The sequence below is a fragment of the Mycetomoellerius zeteki genome, unplaced genomic scaffold, assembly GCF_001594055.1.
Source record: "Mycetomoellerius zeteki isolate Tzet28-1 unplaced genomic scaffold, Tzet1.0 scaffold218, whole genome shotgun sequence".
NCBI lineage: Eukaryota > Metazoa > Arthropoda > Insecta > Hymenoptera > Formicidae > Mycetomoellerius > Mycetomoellerius zeteki.
Genome location: NW_017257150.1, coordinates 199,809 through 223,675, shown reverse-complemented (window position 1 = coordinate 223,675; position 23,867 = coordinate 199,809). Strand labels below are relative to the sequence as shown.

The 23,867-nt window shown below is 39.8% G+C and overlaps 1 protein-coding gene across 1 annotated transcript in view; it reads left to right on the top strand.

Annotated features, from left to right (window-relative positions):
* Nucleotides 1-23,867, top strand: part of LOC108722757 (uncharacterized) — a 115,309-nt gene that overhangs the window by 69,884 nt on the left and 21,558 nt on the right. The window contains exons 5-6 of the mRNA XM_018448039.1: nt 90-391; nt 1,018-1,295. Of these exons, the coding sequence (XP_018303541.1) occupies nt 90-391; nt 1,018-1,295 (580 nt within the window). The remainder of the gene's footprint in view (nt 1-89; nt 392-1,017; nt 1,296-23,867) is intronic.

Below are 23,867 nucleotides of genomic sequence, written 5' to 3'. Positions count from 1 at the left end.
TGTTTTTACGTGCGATTGTGATAGTAGCATTGAGTATTTTTTTTTATATTTATAATAAGAAGTTAATGATTAAGGATTGATTATTTCAGTTACTTTAGCACACCAAGAAACGGTTATCCTCCGGGTTTAGACCCGAGGTTTCCAGCCTTCAAGGCTGCAGCAACGCCATTCGTTGGTCTAATGGCGCCGTTAGGAGCTCCGCAACCATCGACTGTCCCGACGACCTCACCGCTCTCCAACAAAGATCCGAAAGAGCAAAAGCAGGATAGTCTCTTCGGCAGTCCTGTGTTTCCGCCTATGATCGATATGTCATCCACCCAGGCTCTTTTGCACATGGTGCGAACTGCCAATGCGGCACAAAGCGCTGCAGAATTGGAAACATATCTCAAAGGTAAGTGTCATAAAAATTAAGTATACTATATTTTTAAATAGAGGAGAAATGATATTATATAGAGATCAACATCACTTTATGATTGAAAAAAGAAATCAGAATTATCTTTCAATCGTAAATTATAGACTTTGTACTAATTTTTACGCGCCTTCAATTTTTAATTGTTTAACATTTATATATAATCGATTGATACCTTGATACTCAACCTATTCTTATAAAAGAAAATCAATTCTAGATTGATCAAAGCATTCGTAGATAAAAATCCATGCTTCTTAATAGCAAATTTGGTTTGAAGCATTAGTGCGCACTGTATGTTAAAGTCGTAAACTGATTTAATCTGTGCAAAAATGAAATACAAATTTTTCAAATTATGAAATATATATTTTACTTACAGCATAATAAAATACATTGAGGATTTCTCGGTTAATGCACTTTTATATTTATATTAAACACACGTTTTTACATCAATTTGTGTATGACAGCTTTATTACAAGTGCATACTGAGTGCATCCAATCGAATTCGTTACAAGATATTTTATGTGCTATGTTGTATGTTCATGTGGCATATTATTAATCAATTTTGAGGAAGATTAGACAGCAATGTTTTATTTTGTTCTGAAACGTAGGCGCGAACAAAAGAGACACGGGGGTGACGAGTCCCTTGGACCTTTCGAGTCCCGGTGGTTTCGCACCTCGTAAGCGACAAAGGACGGAAACAAGGAGATCCGAAAGCGTATCCCCCAAACCGAAACCTACCGCGAGACCAACCACACCTCCGCCGGTCAGGTGTCCGACTCTCTATGGCCACATACCTTGCGGCGATGGGCAAGCCGTAAATCGCTGGACCATCGAGGATGTCGTCAATTACGTTTCATCAATCGACATATGCGCCGAGTACTCACAGGTGAGTCAAGGAGATCTTTTTACCGCGATGCGGTTTTCCACAAGGAAAAATAAGTAATGCACTTACGTCATTGTTCGTGTACTTGCATCAAGCGCATCAAACGAATTTTAATGCCTTTATTAAAGCGCAAGATTGCACAACGTTTGTCATTGGAGACAAATGTTTTTCTATAAACTTTTCTGCGATGATTTTATTCGAAACATGTTTCTGTTCTGACACAATTCTAACTTAGGAAAATAAAAAGAGCTATACAAACTCCTTTAAATTATAATGACCATATACGATGATCATCCGCGTATTCATTGAATAAAGAAGAAAAAACCTGATAAATGTTTCGATTCGGTTAGATTGTTGCACGAATCGCGTTGGACGCAGCTACTATTTTTAATGGCTTTTGAAAGCCAACTCTGTAATGGTGCACGCTGTCATCAATCGCGCAATATCTTCCCGACTTCTACGTTAGTGAGGCAACGAAGCGATCTAGAAGGCTTTGAATGACCTGGCATCAGTCAATCCGGACAGTCTGGCATTAGCGAGTAGGGAGAGACGGCGCGCCAGCTAGGAAAGTTCTATAATGACCCCTCGAAGCTAGCGTTGATCCTCCACCCCTCTCTAGTTTGTAGTATCTATACTTTCTCCTCCCTTCCTTCTTCTCGTTCTCTCTTTTTCATTCTTTCTCTCTCTTCCTTGTCTTTTTTTTTTTCTTTATCGTTCTGAGACGAAGTACGCCCGCGAAATACTAGATCTCGCAATGATAGTTTTTACGGACCACCTAACATTTGCTATTTCCGCGAAGTCACGGGCGTGGTTGTCGGGATTTTCGAGTGTCCACTGAAATTATTCACTCATCCGTCCCATTGGGCGCTTCCCCTCGTTTTCCTTCATTTAAAAGCGCGGCATTTTGTTCGGCAGTAACGACCTTTCATCGTAGAATTGGGGCGCGGTCTACTTTCCACAGATGGTCCCCCGTTCTCGCTCGCGCTCAGGAACCGCGCGATGAATGGTTTCATAATTCGCGATAAAACGGAGAATCGTAATTACCAGGCTGCCGCCAGGTAGACGCAAATTGATTAATTACAGATAACTCGACAAGCTTATCTCGCGCATACACGATACGATCTTCCACTTCGCGGATCGGCGGTGTCACGGAGCTCTTGAACACCACGCCACTCCTCACCAGCTTCGTGACAAAAGTTATTCCTTCGGCTGTCACATCGTTCACTCACACTTGACAGAGAGCAAGAACCATGACTCCAGCATCGTGGTAGAAAAGTTCCTCATCCGTGTCACGAGTCGCAATTTCCTCTCACTTCACTTTGGGAAGTTATTTTGCAACTGAAAAATGAAGACTCACCGTAGCGACTCTCTTGTGTACCTTAATGAGCATCCCGCAATAATTAAGATGGATAACTGGCTTTTCATAAGTTTTTACATCGGTGCTTGATGACCGCGCGAACATCGATATATTTAATGAGCGATCCGCCGGTATCCGGTATCGATATCGAAGTTGTTTGAAACCAAATTCGATCATGTCACGATACTGTAAGCCGTTTCGGAAACGCCATCACCGCGTCGCGCTCGTCCTGCACTTTTTGCGTGGCGGTCCTTCGCGAGATAAGAATCGAATGTCGTGCGTGTCGTCTCGGGATTCGCATAAAGTGCACGGCCGTCTCTCGGTATTCCACGACATGGTTTGCCAAGAGGAGCAGTGATCCTTGAGCCGCTCTTATCTATATACGCTCTCATGGTTGGCCCTCGTCATTCTTGAATTGAGTCGACGGCTGATCGAAGCGCTCGAGGACCCCGCCGTCTCCTTCTACGTTGGCTCGCTCGCGCGGCGTTCGATTACGTTCGAGTATTCATGAATATGCATGACGAGAGGTGGGCGCCCGCGAAAAAATTTACGGCCCCGACAGTCTGACGTTTCGAGGACCGCGACTGCGTTCGCGCGAGCGAGCACGCGCTGAACGGGGCCTAACGATAGCCGAGGATAATCGAAACTGACATGCCTCCAGGGACCCCGCTACACATCTCGAGAATCAACGTTTGAGAGGAACCCTGGTACCTATCATTCTTTGCTCGTTGTAGTACACACGTACGCGAAATAATTTCGGATAATGGCTTCACAAGTGACTTTCGTAAATTCGGTACAATTGATATATAAAAACGTTTGCCTTGTAAACGTTTTTATATTATATTAACGCAGAATTAATGATACTGTGTATTATCGATTTTTTAGTAAAAAAATATTTTGTATTGGTTTTGGAAACGATTCACTCAAATGCTGAATATTTGTGTTGAATTGTTTAACATATTCACGTGTTAATTTAACATAATGTGATTCTGTTATTTAAATTGTGTTAAATTTCTTCATATTCAAAATTTCTTTGTGTCAAAATAACACAATTTATCAGTAAGTGAATAAACAGCATAAAAATAATATGTTTTAAAACATAAATTCTAAGACGAATGAATAAAATATGTGTTAATTTAACATATAAATGTTAATTTTACTGAAAAAAATGCTGCCATCATTTGTTTACAAACTGTGTCAGTATTACCTTTTTTGTGTTTATCTTCTTAAATGATATTTATGTTAAATTTCTATCATATTCATTTTGTATTGAATTAACACATAAATTTGAGTGGATCGTTTGAGATACGTAAAATGTATTAAATTAAATACAAATTTAATATCATTTTCCAACAGTATAATATCGCGTAAAGATAATTAATGCAGCAATTTATTACATTTGTTCGATTATAAATGTTCGATTTAACGTGCAGACACGGACAGATCTGTGATCTTCTCTTTACAGCCGCCGATGAATGCGTCTATAATGATCACGCGAATACGCAATATCGAATCATTAAAACGTATAAAAGTGAAACCTAAACAAATCGCTTAAGATTTATAAAGTGGAGCCATAATATTCTCTGCGCATGACGACCTCGCGGTCGTTATTTACATCATGGAATATTTCGTGTACGCGCTGTTCGATTCATCTATCGAGTTATCACGTTGAATTCGGCTACGAGCTCTTAATCTCGATGCTTGGCTCGGCAAATATGGCACTACGACGCAGATGAATCCTCTTAGAATCATGGCATCGCGAGATTCTAATGTCGCGGAGGATTCCTGCGAATCGATCAACAGCACGAGTGATCCTTTCATAGATTAGCTAGAATTATGACGGTCCGTCCTGTACGGATCTTTATCCGTACCTGTTATATTACTGCATTCACTTTCGTTTGAGCCAACAGTGCGAAACTATGTCGGAAAAATGAAAGTAATTATTGCTGCAAGTCTTGCTACGTACTCAATTGATACTTAAAATACATTGATTATTTATTTTCATGATGAGGGAAGTTGGAAGCGATTGAACTATTCTCTGGTAATAATTATAATAAATACAGTATGTGTTTTAGACATATATGTAAATGTAGACTCGCTTAGGGGGGCAATTACATATGTCACTACTGATAGCGTAAACAGTTTTATCTTATAAATCGATCTAGTGTGATATTATCCTCATTATAAAAGTCATAAAATCATAAACTTGTAAACTTATTTAAAAAAAATTTTTCTATTTATACGGTTGCGTTAATAAATATCTTTTATTCAACTTTTAGAGGTTCTATATGAGTCTCAACAATTCCATTTTTCAATATCGTTATCGTCAGTGGAACCTCGGTGAAACTTTCGATGACATATAGAGTACTATTACGTAAACGTGGAGAATGAAAGTAATTGTACCCGTTTAGAATTACGAATCGTCGATTGCGAGAAGGTGATGGGTATGTAACTTGTGGTAATACGTCATGCGGTACAACAGTCCATAGACTCCAAGGATTCAGGGTGAGGGGGTTAAAGCATCCGCTACACACATAAACGCGCCCGTGTGTCTGAGCTGACGTAGAGTCGCTCTGTCCTAGATCGTTAAAAAGTCATGAATGTGGCTTATATGTCTTCCGCGATGCGACGCGCACGAAGGATGCTGCGTTCTCGCGTCCCACGCGTGCTTATCCTCATACGAGTTCCTCCATGACATCCATTCGTTATTCGTATTCCAGCGACCGTGTGGGACCAATATCCGATTACGCTCTAACCGTTTTGAATCAATTCCGACCAATGATGAAGATTGATCGAGGACATTTTTAAATGATTATGTTTGTTTCTATTTACTCTCAGCAACACTCGTGCTAGTCGTGAAACTTCGTTGAATGGTCGTTAGCCGTTCGCTGTCGCGTTGAATCATACATTTTTCATTTCCCGATCGTTTAAGAATTATCACGTTTCTCTCGCCACGGATAAATTGTATCTGATAAATCATGATAAATCGCGATACTGCCGCAAGCCGCTTATTGACAGGAGGAAAATTTAGAATCGCGTCATTTAGAGAAACGATGGTATTTGCGTTGGTCCTTGAAGATATCGGCAAGGTCCTTCTGAGATCTGAATTATTACGCAAAAGTTTTCTATCCTGGCTACGGCGAATCCTTTTCTAACAACGCGAGTGCACGAAACGAGCTACACTTCTCAATATCGGGACGAGCCATCGAGTCGATGGATGGATATCTCATCTTAACCTGAAGCGTGATACGCAGCTCAGCGAGACCCAGAGCGCGGACTTTCTAACGATTCGGCGCAAAGCATGATCTGACCCGGGTCGACCCTCCGTTCTCGCTGGCTGGAGCTAGCGTGTAGCATCGTCACACACGTGAAACGAAGCCTCCTGGCATCGATCAATTAATCATTAATAGGCGCTAATACCCACCGCGTATCACGTCGATTACGGACGTGCGCGTCGAATGATGCGGGACGTTCTCGTTCTAGATTCCTGTGGCTTGAAGCCGAAGCACTTCCTCCTACGTCGATCAATCCGCAATTCCGTCGACCATGCTCGATTCGCACGAAGGGTTTGCCTTGACTTGAACGTCGGATATGTTTGGGAAAGGATTGTGTGATGTTTCTATGATGGATGATCGATGAAATTAGAGATTGTTAAAAATTACTGTATTGTTGCGCGGTTCGATTAGATACTTCCTGTACAGACTGCACCGAGCTTGCTATCTATCGACCCGAACAGTTTCCTGTATTTGGTTCGCTATCTATCATAGTCTCTGCAGTTTTGATATCACAAATTCGACTAACTGCGTTTCACAAATAAAAATACATTGACTAATTAAATTAATTAAATGAGATGTATACCTAAGTTATAGCGGATAATTCTCTCTTTACTTAATTAATATAATCGTGACTTTTTTTTAATATATATAATTTGCTTTTTTTAAGAGCAACATATAATTTAATAATAAAAAACGATTTAATGAATTAATTAAGTTTATCGAGTACCATTCACCAAACAACCGGCAACTGTCGGTTTTAGATAGACAGCAATACTGCGGCGGCAAAATGCCTTTTACGCATTGATTGTATGGTAGACTTGCGTCTAAACATCCATAATAATAGCCTCGCGAGTCGTTGTACTAGAACATTTACATTATTTACGAAATTAATGATGAAAAGCGTGTCGACTGACGCTAATGCGACCTGCTTATTCACGTGTATCGTTCTAGGTACTTCGATGTGATCATATAAATAGTAATGGTCTTTCGTTTCGCGATATCAATGAATCATGTTTATAATTTAATGAATTGAATTTACGGCGAATCGTATCCAGCTTGAATATTAGAAGATAATACGCCATGGAAAAAGACGAACGGTTTATAGTTTCCGATTTAGATTGATATATATCTTTAAATTGAAATCTTTTATAAATCTCTTATATTTTGTTTTCAGTTCCACTGAAAATCGAAATCATAAATTATTTACATTCTGAAAATATTAATTGTATTGTATTGTATAATAGAAATTTATTAAATAATTACTTTTATATGAATTTTTATCATTCACTTGTCTATGCAATTGTTGATTCAGTAAGAACTGAAAACAAGATAATATCGATTCTAATTTATCGAAATTTTACAAATTTACGTACACGGCTTTTGGCGATTAGTAGTTGTAATTATTCTGCAAGTACTCTCTATCCGAGCGAATAAATCCGAATTCGCTACAGTGAACGCGAATTATATTTAGAAAGTAGCCTCTTATCGTGGACAGCGAGCAAACTGGCCGGGGATTTACACAGAATCACTACGATTCGTCGATCGATTTAATGGTTGGACACGTGGCCAGCGCCTACCTAATCGCCAAGAACGTTAATTAACCTGAGGTCCACGTGCGCGCTTTCTCCCACATCCTGTACATACAAGCGTGCGGTACCGCGTACGTGTGTACGTGAATGTTGACTCGGAAAGACACGTACATTCTTAACTTGGATTTAACGCCATCTTTCTCCGCTCGACAGATCGCTACCGTGCGTTTGAAAGCGTGTATGCCAATAACCGTGAACCGGCTTTAGCCTCTCATTTATACAGAAATATGCCGAGACGTGTTCATCAAACGTGCATTTAATTATCGGCGACTGAGAGCGGTACGAATACTTTCAATCACGTTTTAAATTTTTTTCCTCGGTAAATTCAATCAATCTGAGGAAAGAACAAAAATCACGATATCACAAGTATCCATCAGACCGTCAAATTAAGAAAAAAGATAGGCATTCTATTTACAAGAAATGGAATGATATATAAAATCGTTTTTCATAGTGTTACAAGCTGTTACACAATCTGAGTGATATTAGTGTACCAGGATAATACATTTTCTTAATCGCTGCATGCGATCTACCGACAACATACATACAAGTGTTCGCATCTATTCTACCTATTTTTCCCTCCGGTTTTTTCTCCTACTTTTGCGCATCTATTTACTGATCTAATACCTAGCTTGTGAATATCGCGTTTTCTATGTTGCGGCCATCGAACCCATCTGACTTTGATGTCGAATTACTACATATTCTTGGCTAGTTAAGTGTTGCCTGTATCCTATACGCCGTTACGCATAGACATTGTAATTTCCAGGCGATCGCGAGCAATGAGCGAAAGACAGTGTGCGCACAAAGCAGAGTGTATTGACGGCCGGTTGTTCTCTAGAGTTAAGCTGTAATCAACATTTTATTGGCTTTATAGCAGCGTATCTTTGCTGTGCTCTAACTCTCGTTGCTCTTCCTCGATCGTTTCAGTATGTATATCCCTTCTGGCTACCGCTCTCGTTAGTGCACGCTTGCATGTACAATGTCAGTAATTGAATTAAGGATAATGATGCATGTCAACGGTTAAATTGTTGTTTAGAAAAGTACCGACTTTTCTATATCTTCGTGTTCGTCGATAATAATGTTAAAAACTGAATGCATTGGTGATACATTTAATGAATCTCCAATCATTTCGAATTATCACAACATTGTTAAGTGAAATAAACACGATCGTTATGAAATAAGCACTTAACAGTAGTTGAAATTAATGAACATCGACGTAGACGTTAATTATGACCTTTCATTTTCAGATCTTAATCAAATAATAATATGAAAATATGTATTTATGTCCCAAAATGTCGTTGCTTCGGAATTATTATAGCTTGCGGAATTACGCGAGATACATCCTATAATAATGTTTACGGTCGTATCTTTATATACTTGTCAGTTTTCCTAGATTAAAGATTAACAACTCGAATGTCGGCGTGATATCCTCAACTTTATCGATTGATTCCTGTATGGCTCGTTAGAGCTATAACTAATTACAGCTCGTTATAGGTCAATGCTTAATTACACTGCGGGCAAGATTCCACCTCCGCTTTCGGCCTTATCGTCTTCGTGATCTTAGAAGCGGCAACAGGTTCTCTCCCGTTGCCACGATTTTATGCACGAACACCATAATTCTTGCTCCGAATATCGTTGAACTCAGACGACCTCTTGCATTCACGTGTCACGAGCGACGTAACGAGAATTGCCGATTTATATTTTATACATGCACGCGCTGTATCATCGGTGTATGAGCATAATTAACTGAGTAGTAAACGAAATTAATGCTCATGCTGAACTTCATGCTGCACGAAACAACTGTCTTTCAGTTGATATTACAGTGACAGAAAGAGAGAGAGAGTGGAACAGATGTGAAATACTGAAAAATAGTAATGAATGAGAGAAAAAATAAATTTTCTACGGAATATATACTTTGTTGATGCGCTGATGTACATGATGTTCAATTTTAAAATAAGATATGAGATTATACTTTTTCTCTCATTTTATTAGTGGAGATAGAAGCTCCTACGAAGAAAAAGCAATTTCAAAAGAATAATATCGCTCTTCTATACTTTTTTAATTCATATTTTCATACACAGGTATTTGTAGCAGGTCTCCCATGCTATAGAAATGACGGTAAAGATTCATGCGCGTTTTCAGACCAACGCCACGCAGCGCAAATCGAATAACGGATATTCTCGCGTTATACGGTAGCGCGATTTCTCAACTTCACGAGATTCCACCCTGCCCTGCCTACTTGCAGACGGAGCATATGCGGCGAGCACATGTTACGCGCGTAAGCGCATTTCCCCGAAGCAGATTCGCTTCGCCTCGTTCGCCACGTATCTTGTTATCGTTTAAGGCTGATTACGAAACGCGGTAGCGCGCGGGCCGCTTTGAGGAGATGATTGCGCGATGATGAGGTCTGGAATCACGAAACATCGGCGACGTGGTCGTCACGGCCGTCCCTCCTCTCTCTCTCTCTCTCTCCCTCTCTCTCTCTCTCTCTCTCTCTCTCTCATCTTGCTCTAATCATCGATGACGTTTCTGCCGCCCGTTCTCTTCCTACTCTCTCGATACGCTTCTCTTTGAGTTCCAGCCTGATGAATGGCCGGTTCTCTATTCTCTTCCTCCCGCTTTCTCTACTTGTGATTCTCCCTCGTAATCGTTCGGGTGACAGATCTAGGTTACCGGCACTTGCATCACCCATCGTGCGATCCTGTGTCGGTGAACTCGTGAGGCTCTCCTTCCTCCTACGGGAACACGAGACCACGTCGCCTGCGGGACCGTCTGCACCACGTGTTCTGTTCGTCTCGCTCGATCTACGTCGATCATCGTCAAGGAAGTGCCGCACGAGTGGAGCTCCACGGGTTGCTCTCACCTTTCCCCGTTAGCATGCACTTACGACATGCTCGTTATGATCGCGCAAATTTCGTTCTTAAGGTGACGACGCGATGAGATAATTCACAATGATGTACGTCGTTCGCTTCATTGACTTTGCTTTGATTACTATATATAAACTGACTCCAAATCCTAACTTCGCGAAAGTGTCTTCATTGCACTGACAAAATCGTGTCACGAAAAAGAAAGAATTGGACATTTTCTCGCTCATGTTTTTTCGTTGTTTCGTTAAAGTCAATTCGATTCCAACCAGCCATTCCGTTCACCAGCAAACGACCGAGCGCTTCCTTTAAAGGATCCTTTAAAGTGCTCGTCTTACCCGCCTCTAGTACGTATCGGCACGTCCATCCTTCCTGTCGCATCGAAACGTATCTCGCGATGCATTCATGTCTGCCCGCCGTCGTTTCTCATCCCCTCGATTTACGCGCTTCGGTTCTCCGAGCTCGGACGTCATAGACAGCTGGTATCTTTATCGTATCGATTCGGCTGACAAACTGGAGGATACCGCAAGACGAATAGCCGATCTGCATGAGGTATGGAGTCGTGCGCGTTGCGATTAGTCAGGAAGACTCGGCGTCCTCGTGCTCTAATGGGCATCGTTAACCGTTCAAGTAGTAAAGGAAAGGAGCGTGTCGGTACGCGGCCGGGATAGTCACTCTGTACCCTAACTCGGTTAACGTCTAGTGCAACGACACGAGGCAAGTCCGATGAGCGGGGGAATGACTAGAAGACGTCACGGCGTACATATACTCACGTCTCTGCTGCGAGAGCAGCCATCGCGCGGGTAAAGAGTGTCCCAACTAATCGTCCCACGATCGTCATCCGCGGCTTTTACCCCCTTTCATGGTAACACAGAGTATGTGGCGAACGAGGAAGCCGTCAGTTTGATGAAAATGATACAACGTAAGATGTCTAATGAGCGCCGCTTAACCGCTGCTTCTTGTCACGTTCTCCGGAATCTATTCTCGATACTTTTTCTCTATTTTCAGTTTGATAATGGCAGATAGATTTTCATGACTTTCCAAGCAAGTTTGTTATATAACATATTTTTCTGCAGTACGGCATTATTGTAGAAAAGAAAACTTGCAACGACTATTATTTAATTAAAAGAGATATTATCGTCGTAAATACTAATGTTTCAATCTCATGGATAATTACTCCTTTAAGCTTCATGCATATATGAATATAAATTCTGTTAAATTTTTATTTAAAAATGAGAAAGAATTTTAAATATTCAGTTTCAAAATATTTGGGAAATCTCTTATTTGGCATAATTAAGAATTTTCAAATTCATGTTATATAAATTACTAAAAGTTAAAATATGATCGAACATACATATATCATCTTCGATATTTTCCTTCGCGTACCCGGCCTGTCGTTATATCCAGGAGATCGGAAGTGGGTCGTGGTACGGGCGCGGTAGCCAGTCACGGCGAAGGTAACGTTAGGTGGGGTACGCACGATCTCATTCCTTGCACTAGGGTAATGATAATTAATCCACCAGAGACCGCTCCTTTCAGCTCGACCACGCCAACGGTCAACACCAGGGCGCCGTTGTTATTCCTTCATCTCGTTCAACCTCGTACTCTCTACCTTCTTCTTCACCTTGCCGACCTGCCGCTCTTTTCTTCCCATTAACCAATTAATAACGTCACCTAGTCCGGCGTTACCGTTCCGGTTCTCCTCGCTGCATTGACCCTGACGAACGGTACCTGCGAGCTAGGCCGGGTTCGAAGAACCCTCCTATAAGGTGATTATAACCCTCAACGACGTAATCTCCCCGCCGTTGGGAAATCGTTAGATTGTATTAAAGATTAAGAGATCTTATCGAGTTGCGTTATGATTACGCAAGCGATTACCAGTTACAGGGTTTGTTACATGAAACAATAGCTACACACATAAAACACATACATATATATCTTTATTTACTTTTTATGGACTATATTTTGTGAGTATGATTCTTTCTCGTAGAAAGCTTTATTGATTAAGTTAGTTTTATCATAAAAAAATGTTGCTGGAACGAGAAAAATATTTTTTTTCTGAAATATCTAAAAAAAAAAGCTTAAAAAATACTTAAAAAATGTTTTTTTTCCGGGGAAAAAAGACTAAATTATGAATCTTAAGATATGTAATCTCAAAGAGGTTAACTGTGTGTAATATATGTATACAGGTACACATGTACACAATGTACATAAATTGATCATCTATATCGATTAATAATCCTTTGCGGTTCTCCAACACGAGCATGCATAATTAAATTTCTTCGTCTCGCGGATAGAAGTTTTCTCGAGGGCATGCTGAAGCCTCTGGAAACAATTTTCTCGTAACAGCTTAGAGCAACGCGAGAGCGTTGCGCGCTAGTGAGTAGTCGTTTGTAAATTACAACTGTATCTTTCTAACCGCAGATCGAAGGTGATAAGGTACTTCGACGGGGCATGAAAGCCTGACGCGATCCCGCCGCTCCATGCGCTTTTATCTCACCTCTTGGTACACGCCTTGTGAGAGATTGCGAGCATAATGTCACGTCTGGCAATGGCGTACACAATTAACTCACGTTACCCGCGATTCAATGTCTTTTTTCCATACGCAATGTTCTTCCGAGAATTTTCCCAAGATCGTGGGACGACGCGAGTCCGAGGGCATTTCTGCGGCTCGCGGCGTGTTAACATAATTATTACGTTCTCTTTATCGTTTCTTACCCACCGTCTTTCGTCGCCGACTGACATTAGCATCGTGACATTAACGCGCGTCGCACTGACATAAACGAACATCAAGAGGATTCTTGATATCTCGATAAATGAAGAAACGATTTAAAGGCAATAGCTATTTATAATTATGTATTCCGTTTCCCGAACATTGATGTCTGCTAGTCACTAATGTATACGCGATTGTTTCGTAAAGAGTTTTTGATGGAACGTGACATCGTGTTTAAGTATTCCTCTATCGCAATCTTAACTGGATTATTAATCTCCGTCTGACGTACACGGTTTTGAATCGCACGATTGTACCGGGCCGGAGTTAGACGCGACCGTTCGAGACCGCGTTGCTTCACGATGAGAATCAATCATATCACTCGCGTGTGTATGGGATTTTACTAATTGCGTAATCGTCAAATAATGATGTTAATAACGCGCGAAGACTGGGAAGGGCATTGAGGATAAATTAGTATGAAGGATAAATGAACATTTTTTCCAATGAAAATTATTTACCAGCCGAATTACGTAAAGGACAACTGTACGTAATTACAGAATTATTTCTCTCGTCGCTATTACACAATGCGATAATCGCATGCGCAACATCGTGTAACACATTGAGGTGTTTTGTTTCAATCCTTCTTATTCACGATCGCTTTTATGCACGATCGCTGTACCGCGTACGACCGGTGTTCGTCGCTGGTAGTACACATTGTCATAAGCGACTGGGACGAGCCGAGCCTCAGACCGAATGGATGGTCTCTCCGCCTCCGAGTGTGCCGAAGATTTATCGCTCGCGCGAGAGACGTCTCCGCGCGAGTTACAGACTTTCCCAGAGAGATGTAACCAGATTGACGATGAAACCGCAACCAGTCGATAGACTCTCCCGCTTTGTTTCTCTCTAGATCTAAGTTGGTCCCGTTGTCGTATACCTCTCATTGCGGATGCACAATTCACAGTAAGATTTATTACTACAGAAAAAAAAAATCAAACATACAAAAATGTAATCTTCTTTGTCACGATCGGCGTCAGTTAATCTTCGTTTTGGATAAACGGAGATGATCAAAACAGTTGTCATAAATGCATAAGAAATCATAGATAATTGTCAAGTATATATTATTATAAAGTAATGTCGCATTCATCTCGTCGTCGCCATTATCTTGATTTATTCTACCGATTTTAATCTTTGGTTGGCGAAGCAAAATTTGAATAATTCCTCGGAGCGTTTCGTGTCTGGATCGCTCGGAAGGCAGAGCAGCGATCGGCCGTGTGATTTACTTTTAGAAATAGCTACTTTCGCGTAGATAAGAGCGATGATGGTGGCGCGAGCAAAGAAAGACTGATGGTCGTGGTCAGTCTTGATGCTTGGAAAGAACATCTAGGATGGTTGTGCTTATTTTTGAAGGAGCCCTAGCATCATCGTTCGCAAAGATAATGAAATGATTTAACATAGGGGAGATACGCGGCCAAGGGCGATCAGGTCGAAGATTTACCGTTCGTGTTAACTCCTTCGTACTTACAAGAGGCAAGTTATTTTTCTGCGCTGCCCAAAATCTCGACGATCGACATTTCGGATGATACGCTTCGTTCGTGTGACTTTTGGAGCAAAATTACTTGATTAAAAAATTAAACAGCCATTTATTGTATTAGATATGAGACGTGAAAATATGAACTTTGGACTTTCGCTATATAAAAATTCACAGGATCGCTTGAGTACTTTTGAGCCATACTGTAGGATAAGATCGCGTCCGTCGGACCAGCATCGGTCGGATGCTGCCGGCGGGGACAATTACGCAGATGTGTGCCTTGTGTAGAGCAGAAGAGGAGGACGCGCAAAAGCGTGTGGCGTGCGGGGTCGATTCCCTCTCTTCAGCATCGCGTCCGCTCCTCGCAGTCTCTTTCGTAGTCGCGCGTGCGTGTTCGTAGACACACCTACATAATGTAACCCCATCCCCCTGCGTTCAGAATTAGTATGCACTTCGACGAGCGATCATGTGCGTGTACGTTGAGCCAGAATCCCTCCTCGTTCTCTTCCTCACGCGCGCGAGAGCACACGTGTACGTCTCGTACGAACGCGAAGGAGATCCAGGGGTACGCGGGGGAGAGCAGGGGGACAGAAAGAGAGAGAGGCAGAAGTGATTACAGAGCGCGAGCCTCTGGTTGCCCCCGGCGCGTGCGTCCAGATCGACCATCCTCTCCCTCGTACAATCCTCCCGGTTTCACCTTTCTTGGAACACGGCCCCCGGGGGATTACCGTTGGATTTCAGCGCGTCGGTACTCTGGTATCCAGAAAAGTTAACGCCGTGCCGTGCCGTGTCGTGCCGAGATACATTGGAAGTAGGACCCACGTCGAATCCGCCACGCGCGTCAGGTGGCTTCAAGGACTTTTTCACTTCCATATAAAACGCGTCTTAATTTTACTAAACGGTCGACGATATTTATGATATTGGAAGCAGCAATGAGATGTTCACAGCACCTGGTAAAGGATAACATTGTAGTTTATTTTTTATCAAGCGAAAAACAGCAATGTTATGTATAATAAAATCAGTACTGATGCACAGAGGAGTTTGGTATTCCGTGAAAAATCAAAGTGGCGCCACGAAAGGTAATCGTTATGTATGCGAATCGTTCTCGTAAAAGCAATGATTGATTTTAATGGGCAATAAGAAACTCAGTGCTGCATGAGATAAGAGAAAATGAGTGGCGATTAACGTCGGGATCGGTTACGCAGCGCGAACACGCGACAACCGCTCGTTTGTGGTTTGCGTTACTTCTGATGTGACGGATGGCCACGTTAAAGTCGAAACTTATCGTCGATCTAACGTGAGGTTCAATTAAAGATGGAACGCGGGAAAATCGTGAGTGCTTTATTACGGTATTCCCTCCCACCGTCATCGAAACGGTTATTTACAAATGAGAAAAAGCGAGTTTATTGGACTATGAAATTAGATATCGCGGATATACAGAGCGAGAGAAATAGCTACGCGCAGATGATGTTAGACTGATGGAGGATGTGCCATATGCACAGATTTTAAACGCAAAGTTTATCCCTCCTGCTTAGCGATATCCTTGTGTTAATCTCCTATCAACTTTAGTTGCTGCATTTTATATTATCATTATGTTTTTATTTGCAATTTCGAGTAGTCAAGAGACGTAACTGAATAGGAAACTATTTTAAAGCAGTCTATTATTGCATGTCTTTAAAACTTCTATCTGAGATTATAATTTAATCCCCCCTTCACATGTTGATTTGTTCACAACTATGGTAATGAAGCGTTATCATCGCGATGCGTTTCGACAAATGCTAGTTCCGTCATATCGCGTTCATGACTTGGGCCAGTTGCGCCAGCTTTGTTCCGTACAATTGTCCGTAGCCGCAGTGAAAACGTGAAATCATAACGATCGCAATTAAGCGGCCGACGAGTCGCGAACCCGCAACCTCTGCGCGAAAGCGCGGAAATGTACACGCGGCCTCGGTTTGCCTCCTCTCTCGAGGACGCTAGGCCGGTGCGCATGCTGAACTTTCACCGCAATTAAGCTAAAAGCGCAATTTCTGCCGCGACCGCCGCGTTCACTCCTACTGGGGTTAATAGCTCCGCGCGATATCGCGCGCGGCGTAATTCCGCGGAATTCCGCGCCAAACGGATTTGCAATTGAAATCGAGAATATTGCAGGGGAATGTAATATCCGTGAGAAATCTGATTTAATTTTTGAGAATTATATTGAACATGTCGATATTTATCTGGCAAACGAAAAAAACTTGCTAAGTGAAAAGAAACATTATTTGTTCATAAAGAAATTCTTAATTTATTAAGGATAAATCATACGTTGTATGGGATGACAATAGTTGCTGAAACAAAATATAGCAGATCTTTTTATTTTTTAACGAATGGATAAAAGTAACTAGATTATACTATTGCAGAAGAAATTATCTTCTCCATCATCAGCATATTATACAAAAGAAATACATTATATGCATGTTTATGAACTTGTAAAAATGAACTTGAAAAAGGTTAACAATTTGACTGGCTTGATTTGACATAGAGTTCAGTCAGATACATATTTTCAAAATAATGGGTATATAATATACATATATGTATACATAATCTTTTTAATTTTGTTAAAAATTTTATTAAGATATATGTATACGTTAAAAATCTTGTAAAATTTAGGAGAATTTTCTTTTCAGATTTGTGTGTGTGTGTTGTGTGTGATAGAATAGATATCATTTTTTTCAAAAATTATTTCGAAACGAAGAAAAACTTTGCGACATGCAAACGAATCGTGATCGAAGAGTTATGGCGTGACGAAATAAAGGTTTTGTCGTCGAGATTTACGCACGGATGCACTCATAACCGTGAATCGTGCACCGTGGCCGATGGGCCAGCCATTATTATTACTCTAATCCATGTGCATTGTCATTAGAGACCGGCAACGGCCACAGCTCTTCTAACCTGGTCGATACCGCTTCTTGCTGAAAAAACAATGTTTCATGCATTTACTATCTGCCTTCGTATCTGGAGAAAGCGAGGGGTACAGTTGTTTCTCGCGGATTTCGGAAAAAAGAAAACCGAGAAAAATTTATTCTGCAACTACATATGTACATATGAAAGTTGTGTTTATAACATTCTTAACATTTTTATTGAGTAACACTTTTTTTACATTTCTGTTAGAACGCGGAGATTAAAAAAATTTAGCAACTAGTTTCGATCAGTATACCCTTTTAGTTTATCGATTGTGTTCTCACATATACGGTCTAAAAATAAGATTCTTATTGTTTAAAAAAAATTATTTTGAAATAACTTTTGATTCAGATGGTAAACTGTTAAATTTTTTATATATTTATAATTAAATCGCGCTCAACACAAACAGGAACGTATTAATACTTTAGTCTTACTCACATTTGGAAGCGTATACGAGCGATGTATAGGACTTTTTCCCCCCCCCCCCCCGCAAAACTCCATCACATGTATTGCTTATTCTTCCCCCCTTATTCTCTCTTACAATCCGACGGATTTCTCCTTGCAGGTGCCGTCTTCTTATTGACGCCGCGTCCGCTCCGAATTGAGCAATTACGCGGCAATAATTAGGCCCCGACTTTATATCTCCGTAAATTATGGCGCGGTAGCGGAGCGGTATAGTGATCGAGAGCCGAGGCGTAAGAGAGAGGTATGGAGACAATGGGGTCCTCGGCGGAACAATGGCGCGGCCCCGTATAGTTGGGGCACGGTTCAGCGCTATAAACAATACCGTGGAGGAGCCCGGCTGATAGGGTCGTCGGGTCAGCCCCTGTGGGAGCTCATGACTCTCTTTACTCCTCTTCATCCGCTGCTCCTCCCCAGCTTCCTCCTGAACGAGGTCACGAAATTAATTTTTCACCGTGCACGAGCTCGTACGAGAAAGGTCCCGGCGTGGCCTACGGCGTGCCCTACAGGGTTTACCAACGTTTGCTACTATCTACATATATATTTGCTCGTGCACTCGCACATCTCCTTCAGTATACAGATAATTCGATGAGAATTTTTACTATGGGTAACTCTTATTAAGTTTACTTGAGATCGGATCCATGCATTTTTAAATATATTGAAATCAATCTTCGTACTTTTGAAAATTTAATGGAGAAAATGTGTGTTTGCGAGAAAAAGCAAATTTTAATTATAATCTATGTATATTTATAAATAGTAAGAGTAAAATATAAAATATAAAATATAAATGTATATTTATAAATTATTAGAGGAAAATCATTTTATTCCTTTTTAAGTCTTTATATTCTCTTTGTAATTTCTTTGGTTTTGTTCTTTGGCTTATTTTAAGCTTTTAGCTTGTTTCGCTCTATATAATTCATAAATTATTATCAATTATAGTGCAATTCCATTCGAATACATTATTCGTCGATTTAATCTTCTCCCGAGCTTTCCGCAATCTGGAACGTGCGTTTCGGTATCTTCGCCGCATTATACGGTCTCGCAGGTACGTGTGTACCTGGCGTGGACCCTGCAGGCCCCTCGCGAAAAGGTCACGGTAAGGTCAGGTAATGACGGCCCGAACTCTGCAATCACAGAAGCGCGCACGCCACGTGGCTTTGGTGTACGCCTTTAACCGACCTCTCCATACCGGATCCACCGCTGAGATCAGGATCGATGGAAATGCACAATGCGCCACATTGCCATGATGATCCTTTTGTTTGTCGCACGATTGAGACGATGCATTTTACATCAGCAATGAAGATAACGCTAATACATTAATAATATATTGACAGAATGGACATTCATCCTCGATATAATCGAAAATTCGAATTTTTAAATATTTATTTAAAAATGAACAATTTATAATTGTTCATTATATTCGCTAGAAGCGCTATATTTAAATTTAAAGAAATTATCTTTTTTTGCAAGTAGTGACAACTTGTCTGATGTGATTAAATTAATTTACTTTATATTTATGTAATAATGTTTTGAAAAAAGGTGTAATTCCTTAAATGATTTAGATAGGTTACTGAAATACGGGTCATGAAACTTCTCAACAACGTCACGAGATTAAATGACTTTGGTAACCATCGAGGCAATTCGAGGTCGATAAGAAATAGAAGAGTTTCTCAAGTTGCGCCAAGTCATTCTCTTGTAATTATATGTACCGCATGACCAATAGGAGGTCCATGTATCGACAATTAGAGCATTTCAGCTTCTCATTTAATGGCCCCTCGATTGATTCGGATAAGTCCTGTAGCGTTTTTTCTTTCATTATCTTTTTGATGATCGGTCGCGTTGGATTCACGAGTCCGATCAAGAGTACGCGTAATAACTTTGGAGAGTATCGTTTACAATGCTGAAATAAAATATAATGACGCGCTTGCATAATTCAGGAAACAAATACTTACTTGCTTTGTTAATTAATTAAATTCAGTGGTTTGTAGGCGTCATTCTATAGCATTGTTTTTATTATCGAAGATAAATTTAAATTTGTTAATAATCGATTAGTAATTAAGACAAGTTTCTAAATAATTTTTAATTTATATTATTAAAAATGTTAGAATTAATTATTGTATCAGTAAAAATTTAAAGGCAATATATTTTTCGAATAATTAAGATAAAATTTTTAGCATAGTTGACACTTTTCTCTTTCTTTCGTGATAAAGATAGCATTATAGTTAAATTATTAGCAACTATAGAATGTAATAAGTGTTAATGCTTATGGAGATTAGAATCCTTTCTCCTTTAGATGCAGCAGGTCTCATACTTTCGTTTTCCTTTAGATCGACGAAGATCCGTGAGGACGTCGGAACATTCAACCTCGAATCGCAGAATCTTTCTCGGCGCGTTCCTCGCAATTATCACGGCACCCGCATCGATCGTAATTATATACATGAGTTCGGTATCAGCAGTGCCAATCATGAATACATTATTCATAAACAGAAACAACACCCGGTGCTTGCCACTGGTTGCAAGTGTCGAGACATGAATACATGACGCAAAAAAAAAGATACATTTTTCGTCAAAATATAAAATTGAATAAAATATTTCAGCTTAATTCGATGAAATGAATTAAGAATGAATTTAACTAATGAAAGTAAAAAGCATTTGTCGATTTTGATATTTGAGAAGAAACCAAATTTCGTTTATTGTGATAGATTTACAACAATAGATTGTACCAAAGGTAAAACTGAAAATGATAACGTTTTTTGATTAAACTCATTCTTTGTTAGTGGTATTATTTCGTTGTATAACAAACATTCTTTTTGCATCTGTGTGGAATGTAAGTAGATAAGATCACTCAGCGGACGCTTTGGGAAAAACTGTTGGGGTTTCATAAATTGTGACGGTCGCGACAGTCGGTGCGAGCATTACAGGGAAAAGCATATTAATTAATTGTCAGATAAAATTGCCGTCTGCGATACCATCTCACAATTCTTGCTTGAATCGTGCACTTCTATTGCGGCATGATATTAAATTACGGATTTCTCTTGTCAGTCGCCTTTTAACTCTTCTAATTGAGTGATTAACAGCAGCTCCTTGTTTCTCGTGTTACGAAACTTATTCGTTGAAAAACTTGTCTCATTCAAAATGTTACGTAGTATACTGATGATTTTCATATCGTAAGGGAAGCGTCAATGTGTTTCACTTTCTATTGTAAATTCACTGTCATTACCACGACAATAGCGATGATTACATGCTGAATTCAAGTTCCCAAGGAAGCAGTTATTAAACTCTATTCTCCTTCGTTCGTCTTCTCGCTGTTGATTTCCAAAACTACAATTCAGAATGATACTTTACACTCGTGCCGATAATATCATGTTGAAAATGTAGAAACATTTCCGGAAGGGGATCCCATAACAAAAATAATAATTCTATTCCCGACCGGATTTATTTAACTGGCTTAAACGTTAATTAACATTCTTTAATGACTCCTTCGATTTAAAGCCGCGGACCAATTAGCTCTATCTTCGGATGTAACTAGCCCTATTAGCTTCGGTCTGTTCTTATTCACAAACGAGATAACAAATAATTGCGCTCTGCTTATAAGTATTGCAAGTTTTGTAACAACCACTTTGCGATATCGCACTGTGCGCCCGTCGTCGTGCCATCCATTGGAACAGAACTTCCGCGTGGCGTGTTAGGAAGAGAAAAAGAGAAGGAGATTCTCGAGCGAGACGAGAATGATGAGAATACGTATCTCAAACCTTCAACAGGAGGACGCGGTTATTGAGAAAGAAGTTCATTTGATGATCACCGGTCGCTCCAGGCTGCTGCGTGGACCGAGATACGACGAAGGACACACCTGGTGTGCGAGGATGCGGAACGACTCACTTGGCTCCGCCGCGCGCTATATCTAACTTATAGATTCTGTTGCGGGACACCTTTTACGTTGGCATCACCCGTCGCGATTTTAATCCACGCAGATGCCTATTACGTAATTTCGTGCGATTTTTCCTAATCTGATTGTGCCGCGCCCCTTTGGCATCGTCGTCTTCGTCCTCGCCGTCGTCATCGTCGTTTGTCCATAACTGCGAATACAGTTACTTCTCGAAGATCGAGTAATCTATTCACCTGGACGCGATCTACTTCCTGCACAGGAGATCGCGAACGGTCTAAATGAAATTGATTTTGGTTACTGGGATATTAGATCTACGAGAAATGAGTTTTGTATATCTCCGAAAAAAAATTTATAACAAGAAATTATTTTTATCGATAGCTCTATTAATTATGTAGCTGACATTTATGTTTTTATTTTATAGAAATATTTATACAGTCGACATACAAAATCAACGTTCCGGAATTCATTTACTTAATTGCTTAGTTGCAAAACTTGGCATTATAATAATTTAAATTTTCGTGATATCTCTTTAATCAAGCAACGCGGTAGCATCGCGACGCTAAAGATATAAAAACAAAATAGAAATATAGAACAAGCCGCGTGACATTACTTTATTTATATTTGTGCCTCTATTAAGTTTGCGGCGCTATCACTAATTTTATTTGAAATTTTTACGTAAATAAATTTTTGATTAAAAATTACTTAGCAACTAAAACTGCAATAAAACTCCAATAACATTTTTCTTATATAACGTCGATATGATTGATTGAACCAGTTTGAATAAAATTGGTGTTGTCAATACCAAAATGTCGAAGATCGAGTGCATGAAATTATCGCATTTACGTTCATATTAATACAGAAATTTAAAAAATGTTACAATATATTGGCCTGTGCAAAGCATTTCGTGTCAAACGATGCACACAAATACCTTACGGATTCGTGTGCAGTATTCAAAGCATCATCCACATATTTATTAATATTTATAACGAATGAGCGCGCGAACAACTTTATATACTAGCAAGGGAAGTTTCACAACTGTTCGGAACTGATTTGATTCTCCAAGGGATGTTTCATCCCTTAAACATGAGTTAGGGCACGTATAAAAAAATACGTGTCTCTTAGATTTTCGTGTTTAACAATATATTTCATGGAGAATCAAATCGGTTCCGTACAGTTGTGAAACTTCTCTTGTAAGCAGTGGTTTATTAAAAATAATAAGGCTACATCTCGATTTCTAACCGTGTGCCTACAGTTCGATGATTAAAAAAATATGCCATGTATCAATTTTAGAGCACATACATTTTAAAATATTCTGTTGTGAAATTGATAATTATGTATACTGTTCTGAGTTTTATGCTAATTAATGTATAAATATTCTTTTATTAAAATTACATTAATATTAATACTAATGTAACTTTTACGTAACTTTAAATTAGTTACATTGAAAATCACTTTATTCAACTAGAGAGTATTTATTTTTTCTAAAATACGTATTTCAAATTTACTTAAAAATTTAACCTGTAGACCAACATAGCCAGATTCAATGAGGCAAACGATATAGACGTGTTTAGCAAAAGAGATCACTCGGAACAGAACCACAACACTTTTAAATCGTGCTTAAATATTAATCATAGCAATATAGAGTAAGCGAGATTGGTATAAGCCATAGTATAATTTTCATTTTATTCTTTTATTATATTTCCTAATCGAGTTCGTAGCATGTGATCTAGAATTTTATTTTATTAAAATCATTTTATTTTATTAAGCAAAAGATTTTTTTTTTATGTAAATGCAATTCAAGAAAAACAAAAGTTTGAAACACTATCTCGACAGACTTACGACGAGTCCATTCTCTGCAATCGATACGAGCCCCTTTTAATCCGTATTAAATTCTGTCATGGACGCATGAATTTTGAGCGAGATCGCGTTCGAGGATGAAGGGACGGGAAGCTCGGAAAACGAGTCCCGTA